General features: G+C 42.6%; 1 protein-coding gene across 1 annotated transcript in view; it reads left to right on the top strand.

The window, feature by feature from the left end:
• Window positions 1-22,770, top strand: part of NPHP3 (nephrocystin 3) — a gene marked incomplete at its 5' end in the record, with an annotated part of 1,580,737 nt that overhangs the window by 703,036 nt on the left and 854,931 nt on the right. Inside the window, one exon of the mRNA XM_044060401.1 lies at window positions 20,238-20,340. Coding sequence (XP_043916336.1) covers window positions 20,238-20,340 — 103 coding nt within the window. The remainder of the gene's footprint in view (window positions 1-20,237; window positions 20,341-22,770) is intronic.

Below are 22,770 nucleotides of genomic sequence, written 5' to 3'. Positions count from 1 at the left end.
TAATAAACTGTCTCAAAAAAGTCATCCAGCCAGTCCCACCAGACCAATGCGGATCTGGATTCCAATCAAGATTCTTTTTCGTGCCAAAAAAAGATGGGACTGGAGACGCATTTTGAATCTCAGCAGCTTGAACAAGACCGTCATCCAAACCAAATTCTGGATGGTCATGATTCAGTCCATTCTCCCTTTTTTAAGGGAAGACTATTGGATGTGCTTGATAGATCTCCGGGTTGCGTATTACCACATCAAAATGGACAAACGCTCCAGGAGTTTGCTTCACTTCCAGCTAGGGGGGCCAGTCACTTTCAGTTTTGTGCCCTGCCCTTTCGGTCTCTCTACAGCCTCCAGAGTGTTCACGAAGTGCATGGCAGTAGTCACAGCTCATTTGAGATACAAGGATTCTGGCTGTTTCCATATTTGGACGACTGGCTCCTCACTGCTCCCACCGAGCGTCTTTTGGTAACAGCACAGCATTGTACACACTCTGGCAAAAATTTTGGGAATAACAATACATTGGGAGAAATCAAACCTTACTCCTATGCAACAAATAGAATTCATCGGAGCAGTTTTCAATACCCAGGCCTGTCTAGTGTCACTCCCAATCCACAGACTCCAGCAACTGAGGCTCCAGCTCCGGGTGATACTCTGTCAAACAAACGTTTCAGCAAGGGAGGTTCTTCAGACCCTAGGATCCATGGCAGCTTTAATTCCGATAGTGCCAGTGGCAAAGCTATTGTGAATCCTACAATGGCTCCTTCTTTCTCAGTGGTTCCCAAACTACCACCCCCTCAGTTACCAGATTCACATAACCAACTCCTGCAAGCAGGACCTTCTTTGGTGGATGAAGCCAGAAGCAGAACTTTGGATCACCCATTCCAATCCCCTTAGCCCAGGGCCATTGTGACTACGGATGCTTTCCTGATCGGGGGGTGGGTTGTTTCCAGGGATAGACGGTCCAAGGCACATGGTCCACTTTAGAGGCCAACATGCATATCAGCGTTCTAGAACTGAGAGTGGTGCTGTTAGCGTTGCAGGCGTGTGGTGCTGTTAGCGTTGCAGGCGTTTTATCTGGTTCTCCCTTCTGGGACAATTGCAGTTTAGAAAGACACTGTGTCAGTGGTCTGGTTTATCAACAAGCAAGGAGGAATCAAGTCATACCCCCTGTGTCGAGAGGCCATGAGAATTTGGCAGTGGACGATAGCTTCCAACCCTCTTCTGATAACAATGCATATCCCGGGGAGCTCCAACGTAATTGTGGACAAACTGAGCAGATTCATCCTCCTGCCTCATGAGTGGTCCCTCAACACCGAGGTGGCAACAGAAATCTTTATCCACTGGGGCCAGCCTTGCCGTGATCTTTTTGCCTCCCCATCGAACAAGTGCAGCAGCTATTTTGCTCTGTTTCCCCCGGAGAGGGAGTCCCCGAGGGACGCCCTGATCCATGATTGGCCCACGGGACTTTTTTATGCTTCTCCTCCCATTCCCCTGATTCCACAATTCCTAAGGAAAGCTCTTTGGTTGAGATGCAAGGTGATCCTCGTAGCCCATGTAATTGTGGACAAACTGAGCAGATGCATCCTCCTGCCTCACGAGTGGTCCCTCAACCCTGAGGTGGCGACAGAAATCTTCATCCACTGGGGCTAGCCTTGCTGCAGTCTTTTCGGCTTCCCATCGAACAAGTACAGCAGCTATTTTGCTGTTTCCCCTGGAGGGGGAGTCCCCGAGGGACTCCCTGATCCACGATTGGCCCATGGGACTTCTTTATGCTTATCCTCCCATTCCCCTGATTCCACAATTCCTAAGGAAAGCTGTTCGGTTAAGATGCAAGGTGATTCTCATAGCCCCATTCTGGCCTTGACAAGTTTGGTTCCCCTTCCTTCGGCCTCACTTAGTATGCCCACCTTGGATTCTGGACCCTCTTCCAGATTTGATTACTAACCCCCCCCCCCCCCAAGGGTGGAACCACCCAAATCTGTCCAGTTTCAAGCTAACGACTTGGTTTCTCCAATTCCAATAGTTGCCAGGCAAGCTAATCTCACCTCACCAGTTTGGGACATCATTCTGGCCTTTCATAAACCATCCACCAGAAGACTATATCAGGATAAATGGAAAAGGTTCCCCACCTGGTCAAAGGATGACATGCTAGACCCATATTTAGCTCCGGTGATTGCAGTGCTGCAATACCTGTCTAAGTTCTTTAATGATGGAGCTTCTGCCTCTACCATATGAGTACACCTGGTGGCGATTTCCAATTTCCACAATGGTCTAGGTGACACCCCTCTCATCTCCTTGTGTCTATGTAAAGCTTTCTTCAAGGGAGCCTGTCACATCAGGCCTCCTGTAGAACCATGGAACCTCACTTTAGTCCTTCAGTCCTTGACTCAACCCCCCTTTGAGCCCACAGCGAAGTGCGACCTAAGGTTCTTATCCTGGAAATCCTTGGTTTTGGCAGCTATCACATCAGGCAGGCGAGTTTCAGAGCTGCAGGCATTGTGCATCAAAAGGCCCTATCTGGTCTTCCATAAAGACAGAGTATCACTCTGGATGAACCCATCCTTCCTGCCCAAGTTATTTCTGATTTTTCCATTAAACAGACCATTGACCTACCAGAGTTCTTTCAAAATTTTTCCAATAAAGGAGAGTACTGCCTACATTCCTTAGATGTCCACAGACAGCTGAGATTCTACCTAGACAGGACCTAACCTATGCATAAATCTGATCAGCTTTTCATTTCATTTTCTGAGCCTAGAGTGGGCAGCCCTGTTTCCAAGGTTACGTTACCAAAATGGCTAAGGGACTGCAAATGTCTTATCTGTTAACTCACAAAAGAAACTATGCCTAAGCTTAAAGCCCATTCTACAAGATCTATGGCAACACTCACTTGTCTAGAGGAAAGTAGTTTTTTATTTAGGCATGTCCAAGGGTCAGCTCCCAGTGTTCTCTCCTGTCTATCTGATGAATCTTGGCATCTTGGGGCAATGTAGCAATTGCCTTATGTACACAGACAACCCTCTCCTCCTACCACCCAACACCGCAACCTGTGAGAGATGCACTTACCTAGTCAAACTGGAGGTACAGCTCTCTCCAACCAAGACTGAACTTGTCAGTCAAGAGGAGAAGGTAAACACTTGCATCACACCACACTCATCACATAGACCCACTAAACCTACACCAAACTCCACACATAGAAACACAAAAATATTTGTGGAGGCTCTCGGTAATAATCTGCTCAAGCAACAGAGACCTCCAAAGCAGAAATGCAAGCAACCTCCACCCCCCCAACACAACCCAAATGACACATTCCACAGACTCAATGTGCCACTCAACCATAGCCCATAAGGCAAACAACATACCCAACACACCAGTCATAGGTGACTCTGTAGTCAGGCACACTGATGTCCCACTCACCAGACTAAACAAGGTGAAGGTTACTGTCAGCTGCCTGTTGGGTGCCAGGATCCACCACATAACCCATGCACTCGGGTCACTCCACAACAAGTACAAATATGACTCTGTCCATGTTGGTGTGAATGACCTGAGATGTACCTCCCTGGACTACATCAAAAGAGATATGGAAGAGCTCTCCGATCTTGTAGCCCAGGCAGGTATGACCCTAGCCCTGAGGAGCATCCTGCCATCGCCCAGAATGATATCGCAGTACAAGACAAAATGATTGACTTCAACAATTGGCTAAGCTTCTGGTGTCATTCTAAGGGGATCCAGTATCTGTCTGCCTGGGACGACATGGTCGACAGACCACAATGCTTTGCAGAGATCGTCTGCACCTCTCACCCCTGGGAATCCAGATACTGGCTAAGGCTCTTGCCGCCCCTATAGTGCCTTTTTTAGGCAAGGTTCAAATGACAAATTCACCACCGTAACAGGAAAAGGCAAGCAAAAACTGAGGGTAATGCTACGCAATGCTAGAAGTCTAAATCTCAAAATGCACTCCCTCAAGGCACTCCTTAAAATTGAGAACACTGATATCTGCGCAGTTACTGAGACCTGGTTCAAGGCTCCAGAGAGCACCCCTGCATTACCAGGCTGTAACTCATACCACACTTTTCAGCCCCCTGATCTGGACTGGAACACCAAAGGTGAAAGTGTGTCCATATTCATTAAGGATATCCACACCTCCAGGCTAGTTGCTGTGCATAATGCATCCGAGGTTATCCAAGTGCAACTAACTCTGGGCAAAACTGCAATCCAAATTGTAGCTTGCTACAGATCCCCCACCATGCCCCAAGATTCCCACTCCTCTTTTCTTGCTATACTAGAAAATATTAGGGCTCAACCAAACACCCTAATAATGGGAAAACTACTCGTGTACCAACTCCTTCGCTCTGGAATTCATAAATTCCAGTGCCCTGGATCAGCTTATCCACACCCCCACCAGGGGCAACAATATCCTAGACCTAGTCATTACCAACATGCTTGACCGGTGTTCCACATCGGGTCAGCTCCTCGTTGGTCAGATCCGACCATAAGCTAATCACCCTAGATGTTCACATCCTGCCCCCACCCCCATTAAGGAAACCATGGTAAAAAATTTCTCCAAAGCCAAGTTCATGCATCTTAAGACAGAAGTGATGAACTTCATGACACCCATGCAGATGGGCAATACAGTTACGACTGCTGAATCCTACACAGATGCACTCTATAAGCACTTATGAGTGCATGGATTGTGCTATCCAAAACAGAACCAAGATGCTATCCTCCAAATAAAGGAAGCCAGTCTGGTAGACCCTTGCCATAAACAAACTCTACAACAGAAGGAAGAAACTGTTTCAAAAGAGAGTAAAATCCCATGAGTGGGGGAGCTTCCTGGTCAGCCTCAGTAAGAAGCTGAGATCCCTTATAAGAGCCTCCAAAGCTAGCTATGAAAACAAAATCACCACTGGTGCTAGGGACAACCACAAAGCATTCTTTAGCTATGTCAAGAATCTCAATGGCAACACCCAGATCTGCTCTGAGTTGCAGCACAACAGCGCGAAAATTAGAGAACCAACTGATATTGCCAACATCCTCAGTAGATAGGGTCACTGCTAACTTTACCACCCTCTCACCCCCTAAAGGACCCATATCTATACAGGAAGAATGCAGAGTCCCTGTAATCACAAGTACGCAGGTAAAAGCTGCACTCTCTAAAGCCAAAAACACAGCATCCATGGGACCGGAGAACATCCCAGGCTGCGTTTCACATGAACTTCAGAATAAACTGGCTCCCCACCTAAGCACCATGTTCAGTCATAGCCTCACATCAGTTTTTGTGCCCACTGAATGGCGCAGAGCAACAGTTACCCACTCCACAAAGGGGGAGCCACCACTGCTCCCGGGAACTATCATCCTATTAGCCCGACAAGCCTGGTCTGTAAGGCCATGGAATGTATCATCATGGAACTCATAAACAAAGATATTGGTAACTTCCAAACTCTGGACCCCACCCAGTTCGGGTTTGTGAAAGGCAGATCATGCTTCCTGAACCTGATTGACTTATTTGAGGCAGTCACCAAAGACGTAGACGAGGGTAAGGTGGTTCACGCAGCCTATCTTGACCTCGCCAAGGCTTTCGACACCATCCACCATTCTGGAATTATAGCTAAACTCACTAAACTAGGTATAAATCCCTCTGTCACAAGATAGGTTGCCGACTGGCTCACTGACAGAACCCACACTGTAAAAGTTGCATACTCCAAATCTGACTTCAATCTAGTGACAAGTGGAGTACCACAGGGTTCAGTCCTGGGAACTCTCCTGTTTGGTATCTACTTCTCTGAAGTACAGGCTAATACAGAAGGTCTTTGGCTAGCGAAGTTTGCAGATGACTGCAAACTAGCAGCCATAGTCAAGTCCCAAAATGATGTGGACATCCTAGAGAAGGGCTTCACTGAGACAGATGCCTGTTGTCAGAGCCATGGCCTCAAGCTCAATGCCAAAAAGGGCATGGTCATCCCCTTTGGTAAAAACTCTATACCCATGAACTACCACATAGGCAGCAGTCTACTTAACGCTGAATGTGTGATAAGAGACCTTGGGAACCCAGGTGGACAGTAGTCTCTTCTTTGATAAACACATCGCCACAGTAGTCAGAAAATCCTTCTACGTGGCACACCATCACAAAAGGGTTCTTATCTAGGAAAAAAGAGGTCATTGTTCCCCTGTACTCGTCACTCATTAGACCCATGATAGAGTACAATACCCCTTTTGGAATGTATCTCACAAGACATCTGCAGCAGCTGGAAATGCCACAGAAGTACCCCACAAAGAGGATTACTGGCCTCAAACAGATGCCCTATGCTGACCATCTCAAAAAACTCCAGCTTTACTCTGTAGCATATCACCTACTCTGAGATGATCTCTGCCTAACATATAACGCTATGTCAAACCCAGAACTGTTGGACATGCTACACCTAAAGAAATCCCAATCCCTCCATGCTCTAGGGACCTAAACCTTGTCACCACAATAAACAGGACACGCTGGAGGGATAGATTCCTGTCCCAGAGACTTCCCATACACTGGAACAAGCTACCCATCTATGTCAAGCAAATTTCCTCATTAGCAGAAAAATCTTGATGAGTGGATGGGAAATAGGAAATACACCCCACGACTCACTTCTGTGGCTCTGCTCAACAGGGGCACAGGTAAACAATGTACCTTGTTGGCTAGGCTTACTTAGGCCCTTGGGCAGAAAGCCTAGTACCTACACATGAACCTATGTACCTACCTATGAACATCTATAGCCTTCCATTCCAGAGCTTCCATGGATGACATTTGCGCCCCAGCCGCTTGGGCTAAACCTCATAGTTTTATCAATCATTACAAATTAGATTTGGTCTCTAGAGGGAGAGCTGCCTTCAGCTCAGTGGTATTCAGGAATGTTCTTCCATAAGAGCAGTCCATGGACCTCAAGGTAGCTTGCGATTCTGTCCCATCTGTGATGAATGGAAAGAAGATTACATCATCAGATAAAGAAGCTATGTCTTACCATAACGTTCTGTCTGTGTTCACTGATGGGTTCGGTTCCAAGCCCACGGAACTGAGTCGGCCTATTACCAAGCTTCTGCCAGCCAAAAAGTCACGAACTAAGCTTCTACCTAGAATGCCCTTCTCCATTACCTCAGATTGAGTTTGCTAGATATAGAGAAGTAAAGCCGATGCCACTTCTGCGCAAATACCCTAGGACACCACTGGGACCCATAGCACCCCCCAGGAGCCTTTGGTGGGGGAAGGAGGGTGGGATGTGAAGATCATCAACAGCACAGATGGGACGTTATGGTAAGACATAACTTTTTATTTATTTAACTTATTTATTTATTTTACATTTGTTAACTGGGTAGAATCTGGCTGGGCAAGCAGCCTGTTTTCAACAGAGACCCGGAAAGAAAAGCTCCATAGCAATAGTACAAAAAGATTACAAATTTTTTTAAAGGATTTACAAGCAATATATTATTTTTTCTTTGCTTTATCACTATAAAGTGCCATGCTTCTCACTGACCTTTCTGTTGGTTGCTCTGCACTGTAGTTTTAAGTGTGTGTTTCTAGCTAATTTGTTTGATTGTCCTGTTTGAATTAAATTTAGGCTAACTGTAGTGTGGTTTTACATTAAGAAGGCCTGGGACTTCTTTTCTGATTGGAGTAGAATATTGCCTGGTCTACCTGGGCTATGGGTCACACAGGAAGGTTTTAAGTTGCTGAAATGGCCTAGTGGACTAATGCACTATGCTGTAGTTCAGTGGGTCCTGGGTTCAACTAAAATGGTTTGATTAGTCAGACAGATATTTGCTTTCTGTGTTTGCACGACACTCCTCATCTTACAGAAAAGGTTAGCAGTGCTCTTTACGCAAGCAGATAGAATTAAAATTTTCCATATAAAACTGCTACTGAAATTTTAACAGCTCTAAATTGTGCAAAGAGCAACTACTTTGTGCACTAAGAAACCCCTCCCCCACAAGTCTGATCTTAGATAATTCTGTTGCAGTCTATATTCTTACAGCAGTCAAGCTAGCCAGCTCTAAACCCTCTTGTACTATCTCCTTGTAGAATTTGAAATAAGAGTCTGTAGCCTGCTATCTCTGAAGCCAGCCTGGTGAATATGGACATATTAAGGCAATGTAGCAGTTGTCTTATATTTACTGACAGCCACTTAATTCTTAAACTGATATAGTGTGTGAAATGTAGTTCCATAATGTCATTGGAAGAAAGGCTCTCACATACAAGTGCTTATAATAACCAAATGGTTATCTGTTTTACACACACACACACACACACACACACACACACTGGGCTAGACACAGACCCACTTATGCTGAGGCTCGTAAATGTAATCTCCCTAAATAACAAATATCTCCCAGACATTGTACAAACAAAAAGTATTCTCAGCATCCTCCAGAACATTTCAGAAAATCTCACCCAACATGTCACACACAGACGCATCCTACAGTGCCTCAGCTTCTAAGCCCATAAGGCATTCCACAACTCAACCTAATGTTATAGTCATAGACTCAGTTGTGAGATAGCCTAGTATGAACCTATGAACATGTCCCACTCACCAGGCTAAGTAAGAAGAGAGTCTCGATCAGCTGTCCTGTCAGGGGCTAGTATCTGTCAGATGACACACTCATGCACTTAGGTGGTTGGACCACAAGTACCAGTATAAATCAGTCATAGGCCATGTGGGCATAAGCAACGTGAGATGTACCTCGCTGGACTACATGAAGATGGACATGATGAAGCTCTCAGGCTGTGTGCCCTATGCCAGTACAAGCCTAGTGTTGAACAGCATCCTATCTTTTCTAAGAATAATGCCACGACATGAAGATAAAATAGTTTACTTGAACAATTGGCTTAGAGTATGATGTCATTTGTAGGGGGTGTACCATATTGGTCAGCCTTGGATGATGTCAACAGACCACTCTGCATTGTCTGCTTTTGTCCCCTCTGGGATTTTGAATATTGGCTAAAATCTTGTCTGTCCCCATACTGCCTTTTTAAGGCATTGTCAACCTGATAAACCTACTGACATAGCTTAACCAGCCCAGGAAAGTCTGAAGGTGTTACTGCTCAATGCAAGGAGTCTAAACAAGAAACTCCACTCCTTGCAAGCTCTCCTCACAGTGGAGAATGTAGATGCCTTTGCAGTTACGGAGACATGGTTTAAAGCCAAGGAGATCACCCTGGCAGTGCAAGGTTGCAGTCCCTTTACTGCACTGGACGGGATTAAAAGGTCGAGGTGTCTCTAGTTATATTAAAAAACAAGCACACCTCAAGGCTAGTCCATCAGTATGAAGTGCTTAAATTACCTTTGAGTCCCATGGCATATCTTTGCATGCTATAGGTCCCTATCTGTGACCTAGGAAAACGATAAAATCATAACTTAAATGCAATGGAGGTACTCCCCATTCAGCCTAACTCCGTACTCATGGGCAACTTTAACTACCTCAGTATAAACTGAGAATTATACATGACCCCCAACAAGCAGACCCAAAGATTCCTGGACTTTGTAAATGTAAACAACTTGGTCAATTAATCTGTACATCCACTAGGGGCACAGACATCTTTGAACTGGTCCAGACAAACATGGGGGATATTGCACCCTCCCTATTGTAATGGCCTTGCTGGTCATGGCAGACCATAAAGCCAGGAATACCGGCTAACTCTGGAACTTTTAGGAATTATTGTAGAGCAAACTTACTATTAAAAAGTAACACTCTGACAAAATGTCAAGCACCTCCAAACCCTGAGATCACCACTGCCTATGCAGAATATAATTATTTTAACAGCTGCTTAGAGACAACTGTACCTGCCTGTATTAAGCACAAGATCAACTCAAAAAACAAGACACCTTGGTGAAATCCTAACCATAGTAGGTTGTATAACAAAAGGAAGAAATTCATGGCAACAGTTTGGAGGGACAATGCCCAACAAAGTAAAAAAAATCTTTCATTGACTAAACAAGCAAGGGGCTACTGTTGAATATCATCCTGTCAAGGGGCTATTAGTCCACCAAAGCCAAATCTGAGGTAAGAGTTTGCCTGCTAGGCCAAGGACAATTGCAGAGCATTATTCAGTTATGCCCATAACCTCAAAGGCAGTGCACAGAATTAATTGTAACCTGCTGGCCAGCAAGTTTGGCTCCAGTTTTACCATCTTCTCCCCACCAGATGCCCCTCAGGAAATACCCACATCCATAACTCCCCTAGCTATTACTGTTGAACAGGTTTTCAAGGCACTTTAAGATCAAGAACACTATATCAGTGAGTCCAATATTATCCCAGGATGCCATCTTAATATGAAACCTGAACTGCTGGGGCCACTAGAAACTGTTTGACCACAGTCTCCTAACAGGTTTCCTGCCAAATGAATGAAGGAGTTTAATAGTTATCCCACTTCACATATCCTCCAAGAAATCCTGACACAGACTGATAAATGGTGGCAGAGTCGTGGTGTAAAACTGAATGCCAAAATGTGCATCATAGTATCTTTCAGAAAGGCAGTCAGCCCAGCATACTGCTAGACTAACCGTATACCCCGCATAGTGGACTGTGTTAGGGATTTGGGAACACATTTAGATGGTGATTTGAAATTTGAACATCATGCGTAAACTCTAGTGAGGAATTATTTTACGCTGCACAACTTTTGAGTAGGAGGTATGGCATCTAGATCCAAACATATCATCATTCTGTTGTGTTATGCTTTCATAAGACCAGTCATCGAGTATAGTGCCCCCTTCAGTATGTACATGGTCAGGCATATGCAACAACTGGAATGTCCTCAGAGATTCCTCATAAAAAGAATATATGGTTGGAAAATGAGTCCTATGTTGACCACTTCAGAGTCTTGTCGTATTTGGTCTCCTACAGGTTGATGAGAGGTGATCTATGCTTGACCTACAGAACATCCTCTGATCCAACCCTAACTGATCTGTTGCACAGCTGTAAAATAAATAGCATGAGGAACACCAGATCCAGGGACCTATAACTTGCCTGCAGCATAAACATGCTGGAGAGACAGGTAAGTGTCTTGGAGCCCCTCTCTCCTTTGGAACAGGCTTCCCATCTATATGAAGCAGAGTTCAGCCCTACACTTACTCAGTTGAAACTTAGATCGGTGGATAGGGAAGTGTAAACGTACTCCAATTTTGGCTCCTATGTCTCTGTTAGAGACAGGAACCTTGTAAATGCCTAGCCACCAGTGCAGAAATATATATATCCCCACAAAACCCTTGGGAACCAATACCTTTCCGATTTTATTGGGAATTGGCTTGGCTTAAAAGGCCCCTTGTGTCAGTAGCTTAATATTTTACTATAGTACTATAAAACTATTACCAGAGAATATGTATGGGATTCCACCATCATCCTTGCAGGAAATTTTGGTGTCATGGACAAAGCAGACAAAAACACATCTGTCTTTACACAGATTTCTACTTTCCTTCATCCAGTATACTTCTTGCTTATGAGCTCATCATTATACTGTGTTGTGTACATAGCTCATTGAGTAAAACACAATTTAACAGAACCGGTGTTTGTACATAGAGTGAAACACTCAACTTACAAAATACATTAATATTTTCTTTGTGTGTTTTGACATACTTTTGTTGACCACAATTTAAAGGATCCTGAGACCATGATGAAAATTTATAACTGATCTAAAAAGTATGTAGTTAGCCATGATGTGTGAAGACAGTCATTGCATTAAATTAAAATCTAAAAATGCAGTGCATATATTTGCCATTCAGGCTGTTGTTATGCATTTTATTTTGTGGTTAACTTTTGTACCTGCAGATATCTGGGATAAGAGTTGCCTTAGGTTTTGGAAGGTTTAAGTCTATAGTACACAGGAGAAGCTGTCCCTGAATATTTACAATGAGAAAAAAATAGATAAAGGATGCAAGGTAGTCACTAGAGACCTCTTTGAGGCAAGCTGAAAGGAAAGACAGTTATGTATGCTCGACAGTATGCTACAAAAGGCTGAGTAGAAGAATTGTCAGTGAACAGCAGAGACGTCTGAACACATATGCGAAAAGAAGGTAAGGTCCATTGTAAAGCATGAATTTCGTGGAGAAGAATGTTATTAATGGTGGATAAACTGTCAAATGCTAAGGATACTTTGAAGTGAGTGCAAGGACTGCTAAGGCTGTAACAGCAGTAAGAACAGCGAGTTTTGGAGACCAGCTATTGCATGGTTTAGGACATTAAGTAATCTGCACCCACAGATTAATGAATTGTATTCCTTGCTCCACACCAACAGCAAAAGATTTGCAGGCACATGTTTTGTTATGCACCTTCTATAATTAATGCATACACTACTCTGAGACATTTGCTTAAGTAGAATGAAGCAGAATCTCTCCTTTTTAAATTCTCTGATTTCTGTAGCAAGATAACGCTGTGCAAATTTGTTAAAGGTGGATGTATTTGAGAAGTTGAAGTAGATCACTGCTCAATATTTCATTTAATATTCGGTATTCAAATATCCAATGATTCATCACATCAGAATAGCTACTAATTAAAAAGTAATAATAATTTAATTAGATGAAGAGAAAACATGCTGTTCCTGTCATAATAGATTTGATCTAATGAATTCTACACTGTTGTTAGCAGAATCCTTTCAATACATTTACCAGTAAGACTAGCTGGACTTAAACGTCTTAAGTTTTCAGTGCCTAGTTTGTCCTCTCTTATTTACTGGAACTCATTTTTCATTTTGTTGGAAATGGTGTTTTACAATGAATAGGAACACTTCCATATTTAAATAAATGCCTTTAATATGTTTTTCTGAACTTAGTCTTTACCAGAGCTGAGTTGGCCACTAATGCTGCAGCTTTTTAGCATCTATTTAGACCCTCTCTTCTGATGGCACTAAGGATTTGAGAGGTAATTATGGTGCCCAGTGCCAAGAATGATAGGCTTGGAGTAAACCGAGTGCAGGTTAATACTTGGATCACAGTACAGATGTGGAAATGGGAAAAGGTAAGGTCGGCAGTAAAATCCAAGGGATTAGTACAGGTAAAGACACTGCTGGATTATGGCTGTACTTGTCTGTGGATGGGTGTTTTGGTGAGTGAGTTAGTTGCTTAGCATGGAACAAAGTAAAGTAGTGCCACTGATTGTTAGGGAGAACAGGAATAGGAGGAATGCATCAATGTTCTGAAGACTCCTTGTCATAACTACAGCATGAGAGAGAGGGCATAGGCTAATTGTAACATAGGGTGCACTCTACATTGAATAGCATCTGAAATAACATCTTAAGATGTCCCCGGTATAGCATATGTATTAATTGTCTTATTCGTAAACTTGGGGAAATGCATCTTTTTGTCAGTGCACCATGGAATCATGGGTCAGGGCAGACAAACTCTTCCACCCCATATGCGTCACTCAAGTTCTTTTCTTTCTACCACTCGTAGTTTGGATCTGGGACCAGACTGAAGTGCCATTGGTTTGGTGGGTTGAAATGCTGAAACTTTCAAGAAGTTCCTGCAGTTGCCAGATAATGAGTCATGATTCACTCTATTTTGTGTGTACTACTTTGGTGGCGAACGTGTCATAAAGCACTGCCATAACTTCCAGCACTCAACTCAGTTGCCCACAGGAAAAGGCTGATGGACCTGCCTACACTTTCTCAAATGGCAGCCATAGAGGATGCTTATGGTAGTGACCAGTAGAAGGGTCCCTTCATATGATCCCTAGCAAGAGTCAGAGGAATGTGCAAAGGTGAAACAGTTGGATGCCAATCAGCTGATTAAATCCTCAACCTGAATCCTCCTAAAAGGCTGCTGCACTCCTCTCATGAGTGACTAACTGAAGTCAAGTTTCAGTTGATACAGAATTTTCCTGCCAGGTTATTAACTGGAACTCCATATTTATCTCATGTTAAACCTGTTCTTCAATCCCTGCAGTGACTGTTACTTAACCTTGAAATTAATTTGAAATCTTTGTTTCTCGCATACAAAACGTTATATGACCTGTCTCTTGTTTGTCTAAAATATTTTAAAGTCTTTCTTCCATGCTAGAGTTCTCCATTCTTCTGCTGCTGCATTGCTTTAGATCTCTAGGGTTTGCTTGAAGTTTGTTTCGTTCCATTCTTTTTCTGCATCACACCAAAATGTTTTGAGCACCTCGCTTGAGTTGCTAAAAACCTGAATCATATGCCTTTTCTCAAAAATATGTATATTTAGTTAGACTTTTAGGGATGATAATATTGTACTTTTTATTTTTAGATGTCATGAAAATTTAAGTTATAAACCAAATGAAAGGGCAATACAAAAGATACATGAGACAATCAAAGGCAGTTTATTCTCCACAAAGGACTCGTTTAAAAATGTATAAATGCTAATGCTTAGTTAATGTATGTGTTACATCTGAGGAAGCCTTTGGTGACGAAAATGCAGTGTGTCGTCAATGCATTTATGTGCTGTAGTGTTTGCACGAGTCCTTTGTAGAAAATAAACTGCCTTTGACTGTCTCATGGATCTTTTGAATTGCCCTTTGATTTGGTTTACAGTTTTTGATTTGGGCAATTTTCCCCTCTTTTTGAAAAAATTAAGTTGTCTTTATGTGCATTTTGTCATAATATTTTCTTTCATTTTTCTTTCTGTACTGAGAAAATGTGTTAGTGAATATTGGTTGACTACCTGTTGACTTGTGAGTGTCAATCCCGTGCCTGTCAACATTCAACAGTGAAAAGAACTTGAGAGGTCCACCACCTAACAACCTGTTTAAGAGTGCATCTCTGGTGTCTGCAGAACTTTTTTTATGTTAGAACTTCTGGAGCAAAACTGCACCTGGCTTAGTCAAGCAGAGCAATCAAGAAGTCCTCCATCGCAGCCTGGCAGTTGTGCTTAGGACTAAAGGGTATTCTTCTCAGGCTTCCCTCACTTCATGCATGACTTAGCCCAGATCCTTCTGCATCATTTGGACCTTCACGGTTTATCCAAGTATTACACATGTGTTATATGTTTGATGACTGGTCAGATCTGTTTTTGCAGGGTCAGTAATGTACCATTAGGAAATATCATTTGCTGCCAGTACTAGACCCCCTTGCGACACAATGTCACTTCAGTTGAGTGGTTTCCCAGGTGCCAGAATGTAGAGCATGTACTTTCGACATGTTGAATGCCTTCTTTGTATGTGGATGAACCACCCCTTTGTAAAACTAGGATTAGAGAGAGAATGCCACCCTATTCCTCATTTGCCCTGAGAAGTGGACTTTTAGAATTCAAATGTCTGTATCTGAGGTTTACATGAATAACATGAACACTTCTTCCTGTAGTTCCCTCCAGCTTGACCCCTCCTTTGCAGAAAAGTGGTTTGCTGAAGTCCACTATTGGCTGGACTTTTGGTCTTCCACATCCCTCCCATGAAGAATTTTAACCTGTATCTGGGTAAAAAGGGTGAGGGTCTTTGGATCATCCCATCCCATCCATAAATCCTGTCTACAAAGGCACTATTTTTCTACTCTGGATGCATCCAGGTTCTGTTCTTGTGTTAATAAGGACGATGCCCTGTATCACTCCCTGTGAAGTGACATCTGTATCAAGCATCCTGCTACAGACTCCAGTGTGATTTTTTTTTTTTTTTTTGCACTCCAGCATAGTCCCAGAGATCCAGATATCTTTCCACCTTACTAGTTGAATGGAGTCTGAGACTTTGGCTGAAAAAGGCAAAAAAACTGTTTTTCTCTGCCATGTTGGGGTTTAAAACTTTCAGATGTTTATCTCACTGTCCAGGTTTTAGTACATCCTACTGAATCAAGCATTGGAGACCTGGCATACTTTCATGGATATGGGATCAAGTAAGATCTAGAAAGACAATGACCACCACCGAGAACCATAAGTAGTCAACATCCCACAGAATCAAAGACTTCATGACAAATGTTCACTGCAAACCGCAAAGTTTATTTTCCACACCACAATGTACACGATTCAGTTGCGCACAAATTAAAATTAATTGATGCGCATTCATCCTAAACAAAGAACAGGACTTAATCAGAACTAAAACATCATTGCCATTAGAACCGGGAGTCTAAGCCAAAAGGTCCATAAGAGAAGTGTACCTTCATTATTCTTGAGATGTTCGACTAACTTATTCTTCTGATTCCCAGCCCCCTGCCCTTAAAGAAAACTGATAGGTTTTCTAAAATCCCTGCTGATTGCAAATTTCTGTGTAGATGCCCATCTGCCAACCCTTCTGTGGTGTCTGTGGCATCTGACGAGCAAGCCTTCTAAGTTACTGCCTTTTACAAACCTGCATCCATCTGATAAGGATAGCAGAGCTATGGAAAGGCTAGATAAGATGTATACCTCAGCTACCCTTGCTTTCCAGCCTGTCTGTTATCAGACCCATATGACAAGATATGTTTTTGCTCTTCTTTCTCAGGCCTGTCTGGTTATTTTTGACCCTCTTATTCTGAGGGGGAAGACTTCTGCCCTCGCCTTGTTAGGGACTTCCTCTCAGTTGAAACTCCATTCTGTCAAGTGCAGCTGTGATGCAGCAAGTGCTTCATCTAGAGTTGCTGCTTTTGATTCTGTGAATGAAGAGATATTCCTGGCTTAAGCCTCAACCTCTGCCTGATGATATTAAGGCTAACTTGATGGATGCTTCTTGGGATAACAGACATTTGTTTGGTGCTCTGCCGCTGATTTAAGGCCCTACAGGAAAAGGGTAAGGCCTTACAAAGAGCTGAAACGTATTTTTGTTTCCCCTGTGCTTAAATTCCAAAGGAATTACCCTAATAAGTCAGCCTTTGTTTGCAGGCAGCCTCGTCGTCCTCCTCCTTCCAAAGGTAAAAAAGGTGGGAAAAGGGTTCCTTTGGCTAAAGCTACCCAGACTACTACTGCACAGTAATCTCCTTTTTTCTGACAAACTAGGTGCTGTCTGACTATCCTGTTCTTGTCAGCCGCATTCCTTTCTCTTTCTCTTCAGTTTGGTTACATATTACTCCTGGGTTCTGTCCATCATTCACCTAGGGTGCTACATGGTCTGGAAATCTCTTTTCCCTTTCATGGGCATTCCTTAGCCCTCTCAAGAGCGATTGCCATTTTTTTCCATGGGTGCTCCTGAGTATTTTGACTCTGAGAACTATTCAGGAAGTTCCTGTTTCTCAGAAGGAGAAAGGGTTTTATTCCAGAATGTTCTTGGTCCCCAGGAAAAAAGGCACTTGGAGACCCATGCTAGAACTTTTTCACCTGAGCACCTTTCTGAAGGTTCCTTCTTTTTGGATGTCATCCCCCCAGACCTTGTTCCCATTGTTGCTTCTCAGGCTTTTCTGATTTCTCTGGACCTCAAGGATGTTTACCTTCATAGCCCCATTTACCCCCTTTTCAGGAAGTTTTTACCTTTCATTGTTGCTTCCTGGAATTTTCAGTTCTCTGCTTTGCCCTTTGGCCTTTCTACTGCCCAAAGGTATTCACCAAATGCCTCATTCCTGTGATAGTCTTTTGCAGGCTAAGGGGGACTCTGGTATTTCCCTACCTAGATAGTCTACTTTTTCTAACCTCCTCTCCAGAGATTCATCTGCAGCATCTTCACTTTGCCATCTCTCTGTCGCAAAACCTGGGGGTTCACTATAAATTTCCAAAAGTCCTTTCTAACGTCTTCACAGGATCATGTCTTTCTGAGGATCTAGAGTGTTCCAGTGTTGGCATCCTGACTCTCTCCCCAAGGCCTTAACTCTCATTACTTTTCTTTCAATCCCTTCCTCCTCCTCTGGCCTCGATCGCAGCTACATGAGAAAACTTCAGTGGTTTCTAAAGTCAGTTTGGCTTCAGCACTTTCATCCCCTTGATTTCTCAGCCATCTTATTCCATGCCTTAAGCTGGAATTTCAGTGGTGGATTCAGCAGCTGTCACTCTAGGGCTCCCTTTTCAGCCTCCTCTTCCCCCCTCAGGAACTGTTCACAGACTCTTTAGACGTGGGATTGGGAGCATCCCTAGGCTGTAAACGTGCAGCACCTTTGGTTACCTCATCAAAAGAAAAACCACGTCAGTATCAAGGAGATGAGAGCTCTTAATGTTGGCTGTTCGAACATTTCACCCTCTCTTCTCTCCAGGGTCACTCAAGTTTTTTTTTTTTATAGACAATACCACAGTGTTGTGGTATGTCAGCAAGCAGTGGGGGACAAGCTCATCTCCTATGGGGGTTGGTACTTCTAGTATGGGAACTAGCTACCCATCGAGTGACATTTCAGGCAGTTTACATTCCCTCAGGTCAGAACACTGTGGCAGACTCTGAGGAGGGCCATAAAACAATCCCACAAGTGGATGTTTCACTGGGATGTGTTTCCGGACATTGTTCATCAGTGGGTTATTACTTATGTGTTTTTTTTTGCCTCCCATCTGAACAGACAGCTTCCTGTTTTTTGTCTCAGACCCCCATGTCCTCTGGTCTGGAAGGTGGATGCCATATCTTTTTCCTGGAAGGGGGTGTTTCTTTATGCCTTCTCTCCCATTCATCTCATTACAGAAGTCCTGTTCAAAATACAACAGGATGCTCCCAAAATCTTGCTGGTGACTCTGTCTTAACCCAAACAGCATCGATTCCCTCTTCTGCTTTTCGCCAAGGGCAGTTATCACAATTTACCTCACAGGGTGGACCTCTACTTACACAAGACAAGGCATCTCTTATCCATCCCCACCTATCCACTCTTCATTTGACATTGTGGGTGATAGGATTTTGATTCCATATAGACACCTCTTTTCTGAAGACATGCTTAGGGTCCTGCAGGAAGCCCACTACTAGGAAATCCAACTTATCCAAATAGAAGAGGTTTTCTGTTTGGTGTCTTTCGTGTAACCTGGTTCCACTTTCTGTGAACATTCCTTTGGTTTTATCTTATCTGTGTGAATTGCTCAATGCTGTGTCGGCATATTCTTCTGTTAAGGCCTTCTTGTCAGCTCTCTGCTTGTCTGCCTTTAGCACCTGCTTTAGCTTTTAGATTTGAAGCTAAACAGTTTCTTAAAGGTGTCCTTCATATTAGACATCCCAGGAAGCCTGCACCTCCTCCCTGGGATCGTAATTTTTTTTTTTTTTTTTTTTTTTATATAGAGAAATTGACCCAGGCTGCTTTTGAGCCTGCAGTTTCAGCTTCTGTGCAGCATTGTTCTTGGAAGACTGTACTTTTGTTGGCCCTTACTTTTGCCAGATGGGTGTCTGAGCTTCAAGTCTTTATGCCTTATCCTTCTTTTTTAGTTTTCCATAAGGACAGGGTGTCCCTTTGTACTAATCCTTCTTTTATGCCCAAGGTGGTGACTGAGTTGTCTCTTAACCAATCTATTCATTTATCCACTTTTTTCCTTTTTCTGCAGTCTGTTATTGAGAAGGTTTTGCAAACCTTGGATGTGCATAGACAACTCAGATTTTGTCTAAGACCAAAGCTTTTCACAAATCTGATCAGCTTTTTGTTTCCTTTCATCCTAGATCTTTAAGATTGGCTGCTTCCAAACAAACTGTTCCTTATTGGATATCTAAAGCCATTTCTTTTTGTTCTTTTCATGGCAAAAGGCTTCCTCCTTCTGTTAAGGCTCATTCTACTAGGACTGTGGCTTCTTCTTGGTGCTTTTTTCAGTGATTTAGGTACTAGCCTCTATTGTTGCAGCTACCTGGACTTCTCTGCATACTTTTACCAAGCACTATAAGTTGGATGTGATGGGCTGTCCTTCATGGGTTCCTAGAGGGCTCTGCTGGTCCAGTATTCTCTTTACTGTTTCAGTATTTACTCTCTCCCTCCTCCTGCTGGTTCTTTTCCCTTCTGAATGTGCTCGTTACCTCTCTTATTTCTGGACTGGCATTCCTACTGGGGCTCTCAGTTCTTAGGATGGTACATACGGATGTCACCTTTATGCCCTGCACTGTATTTGGGGAGCATACGTGTGATGTATGGCATACCCTTAGCAATGTAAAGGCTTTGGTAGACTGGTCAGATGTCGGGCCACCCTTGGCAGGGGATGACTGTTGTAAAGAATACTGCAACAGTGAAGAGAGAGAAATCTACCCTTATGGTAAGATTTTCCACAGCTGTACTTTATGATGATATGGGGTAATCTGCTCAGATCTGAAGATATGATGCTTCTCAATTTGAGTAAATTGCTTACTTCATTACTAGTAGTGTATATGGCCTAAATGTATATCTGAATAACTAGCAGAATAATCACATGAAAGAAAAGCTTTATTTACAAGAACTTTGCTGTCTTATGGTGTGCATGTCTAGACTTGCTAAGTGCTCACTACTCTTTAACTTCTTAAAGGTTGTGGCCAACACTGCACCTTGATCCATTGAGTCCCAAGAATGTGAAAGCTCTGATTGCTGCGGAATGTCAGTGTGCTGACATCAAATTGTCCAGGGAACAGGTATGTACTTCAGATGTTTTAAGTTTAGTTAACAAATGTTTATTTCTGTTAGTTCTACTACTCTTAAGTACCCAGCTTAAGGAGCAAAGTCAAGTAAGTACTGTGCTGCCACCATAACTCTCATCTAGGAATGTAAAAAAAATATACATTATTATGTACTTTGGGAAGTCATTCACCACAGGGAACTACCACATTGAAAACACATCCCTAAGAGTTGATCAGTTGTTCGGGATGTGGGAACTTGTGTATAGTAATGTAACTTTTGACCAACATGTGTCCATTGTCATAAAAAGAACCTTTTATATAGCACAGCTTAATAAACAAAAGGATTATATCTAGATCTAGGGATGTGATTGTCTCCCTTTACTCAGCCCTCATTAGGCCAATTAATTAAGTATAATACTTCCTGTTTGGCATGTGTCTGTCCAGACACATGGAACAACTAGAATGCGCACAGCGATACCTTAATAAAAGGATACAAGGTCTTAAACAATATGTTATGCTTGGAATTACTCAAAGCCATTAGATTTGATATCTCATATCTGTTAAGAGGTGACCTGTGGCTGGCCTGCAAGGCATCCTCCAACCTAGTACTAATGTATTTATCCCAAATCAGAAAACCACATGGCATCGGGAATACTCTGTGTAGGGATTTAAAACCTCTTTAACATCAGCATGAATAGTTTGGAGGGACGGGTATATTTTGCAGAGGATACAGGTGCTCTGGAGGAGACTCCTTATCAACATAAAACAAAACTTATCCCTATCCATATTCAAATGCAACTTAGATCTGTGAATGGGAAACCAAAAAATTTACCCCATGACTATCCCCTATATTACTAATGGACAAGAGGCAGCACCTAAATGCCCTATCCTGTGCATGGATCCCCTCAGATTATCTATGATATGATCCCAGTTATTGTCACTAGAGGTAATACATAAGTATTAACCATGGGATGGATAAGACCAATCTAACATCAGATGGTATAATTCATGCACCTAAAGGGAGCTTAGCTAGGCTTAAAATGGCCTGCAAGGGCAGCTGGCTATGTACTCACCTGTGAACCTGTAAGAAAAGAAGGAAGAAAGTAAATACGAATTTGCTGTTGTTTCAGCGCAGAAGGAATCTTAGAATTGTACATGTTTACGAACAGGACAGTGAGTCAAACACAAGCTGGCAGGCAGAATCCTTAAAGGGATTTCTCCACTCTGGGATGAAGTTGCTTCACATTTGCTTATAGAAGGGTGGTGCAGGGGGAAAGGGCAGACTTTGATCCCAACTTCAAACTCGTTTAAGCTGTTTTGCTGTCAACTGCCATTGTCATCCTTGATGTCATTTGACTGAGCTGTATTTAACTTTATAACCTAGGTCTTAACTTGAATGCAGCAGCATGGAATCCTGATGCACTGTAATATTGTTTGCTGTCAGCAACATCAAAGTTGTGGCTCTGACTATTTCTGCATACGTTGCAGAAAGTGGACTTTTTTATTCTGTCTACTTAATACAAAGCCACTTGCTTTGTGCATGTAGGCAGTCACTATGCCATGCTGATGACAAACAAGTGATGTTTATTTTTCTTAATATGCTTGAGCACCTAAAGAAGAAAAACGGCATCAGCAAGTCATGCATCATATTTCTTTTTTTATTTTACATGTCTGCTTTTTCTGTCAGTTTATTAAATATTTTACACATTGTTTAATTTTTAGCACTTTATGTTCAATTATAATTGGAAAAACATATACAATAGTGTACACTGATGAGAAAGGTTAACTAGCATCATAAGTATTTCAGTTTTGTTACCACAGTAAAAAGCAGAAAAGATGCATGTGGAAGAACACGTGATACAGCTGGGCTCAAAATAGCTGCTCCTCCCGTTATGTGTCCCAAGCAACTTTCTGTTTTATGACCTGCACTGTGCTTCTCTACATTAGGCTGTATTACAGGGCCTTGGCAAACTCTCTCTGAAGTAAAATGTGACTTTAAACATCAACCCTTTCCAACTTTCATTCATGTACTCTTATTTTCCCTTTGCCCTTCTTCATTTTTCCTACACCTTCAGCTTTCCATAAACAATTTGTAATGTATCTAGTTTGTGTTCTCCTTTCTCTTGCTTTGTGATGTTGACATTGGCGGCTTTATAAATCCTTGTTAACACAATAGCCACTCCATATCCTTCTCCATTTAAGTAACTTTGCTGCCCACTTTTCAGAGACATGATTCCACCAGAACTGTTTTCAGTATTCATAATTCCAAGCTCAACATCTAGGAGAATCCATTTATCATGCTATGCAGTCAGGTGTTAGTCTTTACTGCAGTCATTTCACTCTGCACCTAATTGTACTTATGATTAACTAATAATCCCAGTATCTGTTTTTCATCCTTTCTGCTGCTTAAAGGTAATCTCACTATAAATGAAATGGATAAACTTA

The sequence above is a fragment of the Protopterus annectens genome, chromosome 2.part0 (assembly GCF_019279795.1).
Source record: "Protopterus annectens isolate FY-2018-M chromosome 2.part0, PAN1.0, whole genome shotgun sequence".
Classification (NCBI taxonomy): Eukaryota; Metazoa; Chordata; order Ceratodontiformes; family Protopteridae; genus Protopterus; species Protopterus annectens.
The sequence above is the reverse complement of the archived record's forward strand: the minus strand, read 5'-3'. Positions and strand labels throughout refer to the sequence as shown.